The sequence below is a fragment of the Polypterus senegalus genome, chromosome 5 (genome assembly GCF_016835505.1).
Source record: "Polypterus senegalus isolate Bchr_013 chromosome 5, ASM1683550v1, whole genome shotgun sequence".
NCBI lineage: Eukaryota > Metazoa > Chordata > Cladistia > Polypteriformes > Polypteridae > Polypterus > Polypterus senegalus.
Genome location: NC_053158.1, coordinates 3948328 through 3961482, shown reverse-complemented (window position 1 = coordinate 3961482; position 13155 = coordinate 3948328). Strand labels below are relative to the sequence as shown.

Here is a 13155-nt window from a genome sequence, read left to right as displayed (position 1 = left end):
GCGGCACCAGTGCCGACCCCTCCTGGTCACCACACTTAACATCGGCCAATTCTGATGAGGTTCCTCGCACCATAACCCTCTGCTTCCTGTGTCTGCTCCCATCAACACACCACACACCCTGAACTGCCACTTCTTTTAGTTTGATGCCCACCCTCTCATGTGGCATCTTATCAAATGCTTTCTGAAAGTCCACATCAATAATATCATGAGCTCCACTTTGATCGTAACCTTTTGCCGCCCCCTCATAGTCATTTCATCCTGTGCCATCTCCGCCTGTATGGTTCTATCGTACAAACACTTGTGTGGATTCATCTTTGCTGTACAGAATGTTTTTTAACATTTAAACGCTGATTTTGTAGGAAGTACCAATACAATAAATATACCGTATGTTTCATTTTATTGACCGTTTACATTTCTATTCCTGTGAGCTGTTGTGTAGGTAGGGGGTCCCAATTTACTGCTAATGCTGTTAAGACGGCCCTGCTGCTGAAACAAGGAGTGTTCACGCTGTTGGCGCCAAACTGACTTCATCTATAAATCCCGACTTTTGCGTGGAAAGCTGCGCATGCCCATTTATTGCCTCATATTTTTGTAAATGTGACACCGGGACTTTGGGGACCGTCAGATCTTGACTAGACGTCATTTTGGTGAATATGATAAATAAATGCGTTGGACTGAATGGCCTCTTCTCATCACCACTGTCCCAATGTACTAATTACGGTAACCACAAGGGGGCACCACTGAGCCCCAAACCACAGACACAATGCTACCCAATACAATTCTGGGTTTTTATTTGACACCAAGACTTTATGGAGAGAAGCACCAGGCACTCTTTTTAAACTGAACACGGGACAGTTTCTGATGTCCCGGGGATGGTCATCTGGAGCACTTCCAGGTCGGGCAGTCATTTTCCCCAACACTACTCCCTTATGGCATTCAAAGACCCAGACAGGGTTATACTTCTGGACTTCCAAGTCCCACGCCACATCTCAACTGGAGGAACACGGGCACCAGTCGTGGAGGGAAATGAACCGCACAGCTCCCGGCACTCACGTTCTCCCAGTCCATTTATCATCACTCTCTCCATCCCAGGATGAGGAATACAAGTTGTTTACTCCCATTGCCCTTCCATTATGGCCTCTGGTCTGGCCATCCTCCATCCCAGCTGGGACGTCTCTCCATCCTCTCAGGTTTGACTCAAACCTTACGTCTTCCTTACCTGAGAAATCTCAGAATGTTTGTCAGGACAAAACACAGTGAAATTTTCAATTGACGTTCAATGCACGGATAAACACTGTGGATGCTAGGTGGCACTGTTGCCCCTTTAAACCCAACAGACAGACGCTCTGGACACCGCCCCTTCCAGACTTTTCTAGAGGTTTGTCTGACTATTTAAAGGACTGTTGGGACTTTGGAGTAATCGACATTCTTTCCAAATTCAGAAATCTTTTCTAGATGACTGGAGCAGGAGAAGACTCTGAAGAGCTGCTGGTGCCTCCCTAACCCGAGAACCCTCCATTAGTTGGTCTGCTTCAAGCCGTCTCGTCTGTTGTACCATCATCCCACACGACTTTTGTTTGTGTTGTTTATTAAGTGGGACCACCCAGCTGGTGCTCCAGTATTTGAAGTGGATCTGCTATGTTGTCCGCATTGTAGGTGGTGACCAGAAAATGCAGGACCGCTCGGGTGACATCATTCTCCAGAAAAGACTGAAGGACACGGAGGACGACAAGACGATAGCAGAAATGAGGAGGCTGTCACCTTGATGACTTCATCCAAACACAGAAGCCTTAAATGGCACATTCCTTAGCGGGGGAAAGGTTCTGCGATGTCCAAACTATCATCCGACAGCCATTAAAAAGAGCCATATCCTCAAAGCAATTGGTGAAACTTCAGGACCACCGGTCGAAATAACAAGACCAGCACATCAAGTCGTCAAGTTGTGACATTTTGAACCCCCTTCCCCACCCCCCCTACTCAACTTTTCACTCACCATCATGGTTTGGGTTTCCGAGGGTCCACGGTTCGTCTGAGTCAAAGTGGGTGTCCCCCCCGATTCCAGGTCCTGGAAAGTAGGCGTGCGCTAAGAATCCCCCTTCTCCGTCGAAAGGAGAGCTGTCTCCGTGGAAGCCTGACGCGAAGATGATTGTAATGTCCACATCTCGCTTCCCGTTCTCTAGCTCGCTGTAGGGCACCTCTTCGAACTTCAGGGGCGTCACATTCTGCCAGACGTCAAAGGCCCGGCGAATGGCTTTGCGGGTTTCCGTTTCTCCGACTTTGGGGGTGACGTTCTTTATACTGCGTGGAGAACAGAAAGCAAACAGGCAAAGCATGACTAAAGTGAATGTGATGGAATGTACAAGGGTTAAATCAGAACGTAAATGCAATTTGAAAACTGTGCGGTAACCGCAACGGATAGACGCGGACGCAATATAACACGTTTGTGATGGCTTACGGGGAGTCCAAACACACACAGCATGGCGCGCTACTGCTGGTCTAGTCGAAACCAAGGGCAAATGAACATGGACACCCCGCTGCGGGATTGCACTTTGAACAACACGTTGTAGAATTATGAATAATCCCCCCTCGTCGGAGAATCGTGGATGGTCTCCAGAGGCCAGTGTGGCAGTAATCGAGGAAGACGCAATAATCAACTCCTCCATGGGTTTGAAAACCACCTGACCAGCTATATCGACTGGTACTGTGTTGTACATGGCGCCCTCTACTGGACATTTGCTGTACTGTACTAGCATGTTGGAGTCGCCAATGGACCAACATTGACTCGTAACTCAGTGGCAACAACCTGCGAGCCAAAATGGGGTCCGTAGTTTAAAAAATACTGATATAGACGAGCATCGCCATCGCCCACTCAATCGATTTGTATTTCATTTAGCGCCTCTCAATGAGATTTCAACCCAAAATGATTTTTGAAGACCCGTGCAATGTCACCGATAAAGAAAGAGACAGCAGCAGGACACCCCAAGAAGGAGACACTCCCTGCAATTTAGGCCTGGGGGGGTTCACTCCTGACCAAAGTGCTTGGGGGACTCCCTGAAATTTAGATCGGGGGGGAGGTTCACACATGACCAAAGTACACGGGGGTATCGCGGCCCCTCTGGGCACCAGCAGGGCCCACTGAAGGTCATGGAAGACGACGAGACTCGAGGGAACAGCAGAAATGAGGAGGATTTGACTCGACGCACCCTGGAGTTCTTCAAGAATTGGATTGAAAAGCAACGAGGGAGCCTCTGAAGCCAGATAAGGCCGACTTAAGATCTTAAAATGCAGCGTCGCGCGCCTCACTTGAACTTTTGTGTCTCTTTCTTCCTTTTTTTTATCATCCCCCTCGCAGCTTCCAAGGATTGAAGACTAAGCTTCCAGACGTGCCATCCAGTCAGCAATCCATCACTCAAGATCAGCCCTTTCCCCAATTTACATTTCATTTGACAAAAGCTAAGCCGAGATAAAATTAAAAGAGACCCGAATTCAAATGGCTTGTTCAGTCCTTATCTGCCGCTGCTGCAGACATCAATCACCGTTAAATATTGGGCCGGGGGCCTTTTTCCTTTTTCTCCCTCGCACTGTTAATGTTATTGAAATGAACGTTTCACCTCTGGACAAGTACGGTTTTAATTCTTTGCCGTCATTTCCTTGGAGACACTTGGCAGTCATTTATTAATCACTGCGTCCCGCGAATTACAATTTAAGTTCCATAAGCTGGTCACATGGCGCCTGCTACTGGACACTCACTTTACTGAAATGAGAATCAAAGTGGTAGCATTAAGGAGTTGCCAACGGATTCATAAAATTCCAAATATAGACTGTCACTGTGTTGTACATGGCGCCCACTACTGGACATTCGCTGTCTTATGCCGAGAACCACTAAGCTAGCGTGTTGGAGCCATCCATAGATTTAGTAAAATTCCAAATACAGACTGTCACCTTACTGTACCGCACATGGCGCCCACTTCTGGACACTTGCTGCATTGCACCGAGAATCAAGGCTACAACATTTTGGAGTTGCCACAGCATTTAGTAAAATTCAAGATATAGGCTGTTGCCAGTTGATTTAATCAGATTTCAAATACAGGCTTTTACTGTGTTGTGAAAGGCGCCCACTACTGGACATTTGCTGTACTGCATTGAGAATCAAGATACTAGCACTTGGGGTTTGCCAATGGATTTCACGAAATTCCAACAGCAGACTGTCACCTTACTCTGTTGTGCATGGCGCCCACTACTGGACACTTACTGATGTGCAATGAGAGTCAAGGCTGTAACATTTAGGATTTGCTAACTGACTCAATAAAATTCCAAATATAGACTGTTACTGTGCCTTGGCATTCATGGTGCCTACTGACGGGCATTTGCTGTACTGTACTGAGAGCCACAGTACTAGCATTTGGGAGATGCCAACGGATTCAGTCAAATATCAGATATAGAGAGTTACTTTAATGTACTTTTACACAGCGCCCACTACTGGGTACTTACTATAGTGTATTGAGTAGAAGTTGCCAACTGAAATAAAAATTCTCATGGTGTGTACTTACTTTTCACACAACTATATATTTCAATTAAAACCCAAATCTCTCTGCAAGCCTATAAGGCACAAAATGGAGGATGTCCAATGACACTTTTCTTCAGTTTTAGGAATTACAGAACTTTTTAGGGATAACATTCAGCAGCAGGACACCATGTAGATACAATAAAAATGAATCTGGTGAAAGAAATGAATGCATGGAAACATTAGAGAGAAAAAAAAAATGCAGCCGGCGAGCTCGTTCAAGATGATCCATTCTCATGCTTGGAAGAAATGCCTGAATCAATATTTAGACAGCGGTGACAAATGAATTGTCAATGGCGAGCGCTCACAAGGCTGCCGACGATCCCTCATGCTGTCTGTCGCAGTGAGCGCGGCTGATACATCGATGGTCGGGGACAAATCTCTACCTGTAAGTGATATCTTTGTGTTGCCATTTCTGTCCCGTCAGGGCGTAGCGCCTTCTCCGGACGTTGAATTTGGAAACGCCGCCTACTTGATCGGGAACTCCGCATCGGGGCTTCTTCATCCAGCTGTGGGAATTAAAAGCAGAGTTGGAAAAGTTAGCATGGAAGAAAGAAAGAAAGAAAGAAAGAAAGAAAGAAAGAAAGAAAGACTTGTTCTGCAACAACAAACCACAGCATTGAATCCTAAAGAAAACATTCTTAACAATCCAACTTTACCTCATGTACTGCATCTTTGGTCTTATAGCACTTAATCAGTCTAACAACACCAACTCAGAAACAGTAGGGGTGCTATGGAAAATGCAAATAAAAACAGAGAGCAGGGACTGGGCTATGATTATATTGCAATTATTTTAAAGGTTTTTTAGGCCACTGAATGCAATTCAAGGATTATTTTTGTAGTTTCTGAGTTCTTTGAGAAATGGCACTATATAAATGATAGATAGATAGATAGATAGATAGATAGATAGATAGATAGATAGATAGTGTGAAAGGCACTATATAATATAGATAGATAGATAGATAGATAGATAGATAGATAGATAGATAGATAGATAGATAGATAGATAGATAGATAGATAGATAGATAGATAGATAGATGATAGTTTGAACTAACAGAGGAGTAGTAATGCACCGAAATGAAAAAAGCCAAAAACCAAATTTCCAATTATTTTTGCACATTTGTGTTTGAGCCATTGTGCTGTATCAGGCTAAGCTTCAATCTTTTTACTTATGCTTATCAATGAAATCAATGTACAGTAGAACCCCGATTATCCAATCTAATATGGACTGATGCCTCCTCGGAGAGCTGAAAACTTGAAAACAGAGAGCGATTTTTGCAGTTTTCTCGCCCAATAAGGTTATTTTAGATTGTTGTCATCAAAGGTTGTGGTTTTTGGGCTACTTTTTAAAAATCAACTTGGTAATTGGGGCTATTTTTCAACCTCCCTCCAATTAATTTTTACTATATTTTTCATCCATCTGGTACCCATTCCCTGCTATTCACACTTGTAAATGTTCTTTACTGTCTCGAAACAGCCATCAAATGCCAGGCTACACTACGGTTAGGATTAGGAGTGTGGGTGGAATCTTTATCTCATACGGCATCTTGTGACTGACGTTGTGGGTGTTCCATGATGTTGTGGGCATTACACGACATACATCATAACTATTGTGGGTGGAAGTTAGAATCATTTCCAAAATCTTCCACAATGTTCACTAGAGGGGGAAACCATCAAACCCAGCTGGAATAAAAGGCAAGCTCAGGGTTTTTATAAAATGCCTTGAAGCAGAATGAAGCCCAATGGGGCACAAAATGCAAGAGAGTCGCCAAAGCAATGATGCAATCTGAGAGCGAAGAAAGGATCCCAATGTAGAATCCATCAATCAAGGTCATAAACAGAGTCCAGATTCCAAAATCCAGAAAAAAATCAGAGAATAAACACAAGAGATGTCACCAAACCACAAATGCATAAAAATCATAGGACCCCAGGTAAAAAAGTGCACTGGGGTCCCTGTTTAACTTAAAATAATTTTATTCATAATAAACTTAAAAATTTTGAATTATATTAAACTAAAATATGCCAGAGCAAAGTCACTGATGACATCATCAAATGATAAACTGCGCGTTTGTCACTTTCTATGCACAAAACAGAAACATACATTGGCATCAAACACATCATGGGTAATGAATGAATAAATCGGACCCTGCAGCTGCATGAATAAAAAATTTGCCATGATATATTTTATTTTGGTGAACAATTCAGGTAAATTACCTCTCTCAGTAAGTGAAAGTGGGTCAAAAGTTGCAAGAGACTTTAGTAAAGTGTGTGATGTAATACTTGGACACAAAACTTTTTTTATGTAAAGCAAAAATATTTTCAAATATGAATGTATTACCATTTGAACGTCAAATGGAAAATTGCGATTATCTCGAAAACCAGACATTTTTCGAAAAAATGGAAAAAGACAAAAAATACTTAGTATGTGGTGCTTTACCATAATAGGATGTGAAATTATAAAATTCCAATACTTTCCCTACTCTTTCTATACGAGAAGGTCACGGAGGTCTAAGAACATTAGAACACTCTAGACGAGAACAGGCCATTCAGCCCAACAAAGCTCGCCAGTCCTGTCCACTTATTTCTTCCAAGAAGATATCAAGTCGAGTTTTGAAAGTCCCTAACGTCTTACTGTCTACCACACTACTTGGTTGCTTATTCCAAGTGTCTATCGTTCTTTGTGTAAAGAAAAACTTCCTAATGTTTGTGTGAGATTTACCCTTCACAAGTTTCCAACTGTGTCATCAAAAGCTCAATATCAAATTTTTGGACGATTCCAATACTTTCCCCACACATCGTATACGAGAAGGTCATGGAAGTCTAAAACATCAAGATTTATCAAAATTCTCGACACCGAATTTTTGGATGATTCCAATACTTTTCCCTATATTTTGTATGCAAGAAAGTAAAAAAGGGCTTAATGAGGTCAGAAGCACGAGATACTAAATCGTATTAAAAAATAAAATTGATAACATTCTGCCGTGACGAGGAGGTCATAAGTGTCAGACGTCCTTTTTACTTATTTTACGTGTGTAACATTCATTTTATCACAATGTCGGGTGGAGCAGCTCGCTGAATTATAAAAAAATAAAAGTTATTATTATTATTCTTTTAAAGAGAAAAAATTGAAAAATGAAAGTGACAACAAATAAACGAATAAATGAATAAATTAACATTAGAGTGACAAAGCAGAGCAGGTGCCAGTCTATGCCAGCCAGTCTTCAGGATTTGAATTAATTAGTAAACTCGTTTAAATTGCGTCGCTCTTAGTTTCTTAAAAAACGCTGCAGTTTATGTCGCTTCTATTCCTTCCTTGTTGTAAGTCAGCCACCTCTCAGGATGGCTTTCTTGTCACACAGCGCAATGCATTGTCACGTATTGCTTGTTCCCTGTGAATCAGAAATCGTTCTTTGAAATCCAACACTTTACAGCACTCGAAATTCAATACATTTGGCTCGTTTTATTTGCATTTTCCATGAGTTTCCCCAATTCAGGGTTGTATTGAGCAAATTTATACATTTCCAAAGTAACAGAGAAGAGAAAAACAGCAACAAAAATACAAAAAGGGAAAAAAAAAATCTTGTTTCTCACCTTAACGTAACATCACTACATCATAATAAAGAAGCATAAAGACAAAAAAAATAAAATAAAATAAAATACAAACATTAAGTGATCACAATTTCACATGTTAGTGAAATGTTACTATCAAGAGTCACAAAGACCTCAAGCCCATTGTTAGCAACGTCAATGTTAAACAGGACTCTGCCTACACCAGCGTTTGCCACCATTTTTGCTATGGTGGCAAACCAAAAACATCCCAAGGCACACCACCATTACACGTAACACAAACACATGATATCTCATACACGGGACACCTAGAGAAGCCGGTTAAAAAGCACCTCCGAGATCACCGTTTGTGTTTGGGTGAGGAGAAGGCCATCTCAAATGGCGTCCGCTTTACGAACGAGCAGTTTCTCGTGCAGAATGGAAAACTCACTTCTGAATCTGCATCTGAACGTTTTTAAGCATCTTCAGACCTTGAGCGGACAGTCTTACATCAGCACATTGGATTTTGGCCAGGGAGTTCTTACCACTTTGTGAAATGGCCGGCCAAAGTAGCATATATACACTGGTCATTTGTAGTAATTCAGACTTTGGCCACACCTTGGGGGCCAAAATGCAAAACGACCGGCCAATTGGGGATCTGGCTGAACTTTGGGTTTTGGCCGTAACATATATATTTAGATTTATATATTTAGATTTATATATACATATACACATTACATTCTTAGTTCTGAATCTCAGTCTGATTATTTAGGTGTTTAACTGCCACATCCTCTGAGTTGTGAGAAATAGCTATTAGATATGAGATACATCTATCCATTATCCAAGCTGCTATATCCTATATGTGATACAGTTATTATATATATATATATAATTAGATAGAGATATAGATATATCCACCTTAATAAAAGGACAGGTGTCTGTTTGCCACTGTGTCTCTGTGTCTGTCCAGTTGCTATGTCTCTGTCATTCCAAAAGATGGTGTATCACAAAAAGCCTTGCCCGGGTTTGTTTCCTGCCTTGTACCCTGTGTTGGCTGGGATTGGCTCCAGCAGACCACCGTGACCCAGTAGTTAGGATATAGCGGGTTAGATATTGGATGGATATATATATATATATATATATATATATATATATATATATATATATATATATATATATACAGTAATCCTCGCTATATCGCGCGACAGCGGCTTCACTCTGTCGATTTTAAATGTAAGCATATCTAAATATATATCACAGATTTTTTGCTGGTTTGCGGATTTCTGCGTACAATTGGTCTTTTAATTTATGGTACATTCTTCCTCAGTTGGTTTGCCCAGTTGATTTCATACAAGGGACGCTATTGGCAGATGACTGAGAAGCTACCCAATCAGAGCACGTATTACATATTAACTAAAACTCCTCAATGACATACGATGTGCTTCCCGAGCGGTGCTTGATTGTTTGCTTCTCTCTGTCTCTCTCACTCTCTCTGCCTGACGGAGGAGGTGTGAGCAGAGGGGCTGTTTGCACAGAGGATACGGACGCTCCTCTACAAAATGGCGCCTTATCGCGGTGCTTCGGCATACTTAAAAGCACGTATTGATTTTTGATTGTTTGCTTTTCTCTCTCTGACATTCTCTGCTCTGGCGGCGCTCCTTTGAAGATAAGATATGTTTGCATTCTTTTAATTGTGAGAAAGAACTGTCATCTCTGTCTTGTCATGGAGCACAGTTTAAACTTTTGACTAAAGGGTGTTATTTCATGTCTAGAGGGCTCTAATAATGTTAACTGTGTGGGAGAGTTTATAAGGGCTTAAAATATATAAAAATAACCATACAAACATATGGTTTCTACTTCGCGGATTTTCACCTATCGGGGGTCTGGAGCATAACCCCGCAATCGAGGAGGATTACTGTATGTATATATATATATATATATATATATATATATATATATTTGCAGCTGGAGATCCAAAAAGGGAGAAAATGAATCATGTATCAAAAGTAGTTTTTATTCTCTGCTGAAGGCTCCTGGTAGGAATAAAAACTACTTTATGATACGTCATTCATTTTTCCCTTTTGATCTCCAACTCAAATATCAAACCGTATCACAGACTTTTGCTTATATATATATATATATATATATATATATATATATATATATATATATATATATATATATATATATATATACATACATACATATATACATATACAGTGGTACCTCAGTATACGTCCGCTTTGGAATAAATTCAACTTGGTATACGTCTTGTTTGGATGCGAATAATTTTGCTTGGTATACAACGTTTGTTTGGAATACGACTCACGTGCTAGAACACCACGCACTGCCCTTGTTTACCTCTCTCGAGACAAAGCCAAGACTGCCCACGAGTGTCAGTACGCCAGTTGCTAGCATTCAGTGAACAACCCGCAGTATAACTCCCTGTGAATTTTCACGTGATTTTGTATTTTTTCGCGTAAATTTGAATTGATTGTTGAAAAGTATGAAGGTGGCATGCGTATCCAGGACTTGGCTGCTGCATACGGATGCGAGAACGGCGGTGTCTACGATTGTGAAAAACAAAGATGTTATTAAAAAAGTAAAGTGAGGTTAAATTTTCATTTATTTCATCTAATTGCTTTTGTATTTATGTATTTTAGTATTAAGCAGTGTTTAAATTATTTTATACAACCCCTCAACGTATAATATGCCAATAACAATAGGATTTTTTTTCATGGGAACGAATTAAACATTTTCCCTTTATTTCTTATGGGAAAGCTTTATTTGGTATACGTCTTGTTTAGTAGAAGTCAAAGGATCTGGAACGGATTAAGGACGTATACCGAGGTACCACAGTATATATACTGTACATATATATATATATATATATATATATATATATATATATATATATATATATACACATTTACACATATTATCAGAATAATGATGATAGTAATTGAGAATTTGTAAGTTTATGTGAATGTGTAATTAGCTACTAAAGATTATAAATACGTGAGTGCTGTTTGTAGATTTGCGTACTTCAAGGCGACAAGCAGCCGCTCTTCAGGGCTAACTAAAGCTGACTGCTGTATTGGTTGACCGGCATGTAATATGGTGCTTTACCAGCTTTTCTTTTTTGTATTTCCTCACAGATTACATGCACGCTGTGTAATCAGAAGGTGACCCCAGTAGCAGCGGCGATGTTTTCTCTGCCTACGTCGCCGTACCAGGAGGATTTTTAATATCAGGAGGTCAATGTTCAGGTCTAATAAAGCCAACTGGTCCATATTTTGTGAATCCAATGAAGGATGAACCTCAAAGCCCTCAGTTTAAAAACACTTTAGACTGCCTGATAACTCCAAAGGATTACACACAACGCTACAATCAGGGCTGCAGGTTGGCGTTTACCAGAGTCAAATGAACGCGAATGTAACGTCATATTGAAGCCAATTTAGCGTCATTACTTAAACGTACAGGCTGCTCCAATTGTGGATGGGGGGGTCTTATTGAGTGTGTGTGGCATGATGGACAAAAATGTCAAATGTAACCAATTCAAATGAAACGTGCAACACAATAAAGAGTGCGGAAAGTGAAGGCGTCTGAAGCCTTTCCAAATGCACTGTAAGCTGACCGCCATTTTCTGAACATGGGCAGGCCATTCAGCCCGGAGGGTCCTAATGTCCTGCTCTCCACCCGACTCCTTAGAATAAAGACTTCTATGACAGACTGGAGAGGCCGTTTTCTGGTCTGAAGGCCCTTTGGGATGATTTGATTGGAAGAGAAAAGTCCCGTTCTGTTTTTTTCTTCTTCTTCTCTAGTTAAAGTATTCATTTCATTTCACAACCCTGCTAGATTTGGCTACGATTAGCCACCAGAAAACTTGAGTTAATTAATTAGCTGCCATGCAACAGATACCCAGGGTGGTGGTCAGAGGCTCGGAACCCAATACCTGTAAAAAAAACCTCCGACGTGTGAAAAGGAGCTCTGAAATATAAAGCTTTAATGAGTTTAGGAAATACGCAGAGTACTGAGCCACCACGTGAAACTGGAAGATTTAATAACCTTGGACAATATTGGAGACGCACAGAGCCATCCAGTACAATTGTGAAAGCAAAACCCAGCAGTCCACAGCGCGGCGTCTCGGATTACTTACTCTAATGTGTTTCTGTCCAAAGTGCCGGTGATTTTAATACCATAGAGCCGCTGCATGGCAGCGATAGCTGACTGCATGGTTTGTGCAGAGCGCAATACTGACATTCGAGGGTCAGTCAGTGGAAGGTAGCCATATTTCTGCAACCAGTCCTGAAAAACAAAAACAAAACAAAGAAGAACAAGTAAATGGTCAGTGGATTGGCATTGTGTTTCAACAACGTCAGCCTGTGCGTGAACTGAAATGTGTTGTGATCGGGAGTCGCAAACATGGCGAGCATCAGCCAGGAGGCAGTCCGGGACTACCCAGAAGAGGCCCACCCCAGTCCAGCTTATTTCCAACTGCTACCTGCTGGCTTCCGGCCTAGCAGCCCTCCAACAAAAACGGCAGCTAATTCATTCTGAGACGAGAAGCTGCAGGCGTCAGAGGGAATCTACGAAACTGGATCTCGACATACAAATAAAAGAGGAGAATGGAGTGAGGAGGCCCTTGGGGGGTCTGTTCATGGACCCTCAATACCTTTTCTGATTTCTATTAATGACACTGATTCTCTTATTGTTAAATTCACAGATGTCGCTAAAACTGGAAGGATGGCAGCATCAAGAATTTGAAGAAACCTGAATGTGTTTCAGAACTGAATAGCTTCATGTAGAAAACCTGCAACATGTTACACGTGTGCTACATGAACATCAGACGCTGTGATAACTCTAGGGGGCGTACCAGCCACCCAACGCGACACAGAAGGCACACTGATAAAAGCACAAGCTTTATATTTTGTTTCTTCACTTGCGGGCGACGCCTCCCATGTCCCCACAAGCCACAACACAGTCACAAAGCACAAGCTCGATACTCTCTTCACTTTTCTCCTCCACTCCACCTCGGCGATCT

The 13155-nt window shown here is 41.5% G+C and overlaps 1 protein-coding gene across 2 annotated transcripts in view; it reads right to left on the bottom strand.

Moving 5' to 3' along the window:
* mmp16b (matrix metallopeptidase 16b (membrane-inserted)) overlaps positions 1-13155 on the bottom strand; it is a 182205-nt gene that overhangs the window by 78023 nt on the left and 91027 nt on the right. Inside the window, exons 2-5 of one of the 2 annotated variants that reach the window (XM_039754293.1) lie at positions 12271-12419; positions 8157-8171; positions 4951-5073; positions 1994-2298 (exon numbers count right to left, since the gene is read on the bottom strand). In XM_039754293.1, the coding sequence (XP_039610227.1) occupies positions 1994-2298; positions 4951-5073; positions 8157-8171; positions 12271-12419 (592 nt within the window). The remainder of the gene's footprint in view (positions 1-1993; positions 2299-4950; positions 5074-8156; positions 8172-12270; positions 12420-13155) is intronic. The other variant, XM_039754294.1, reaches the window with a different exon arrangement.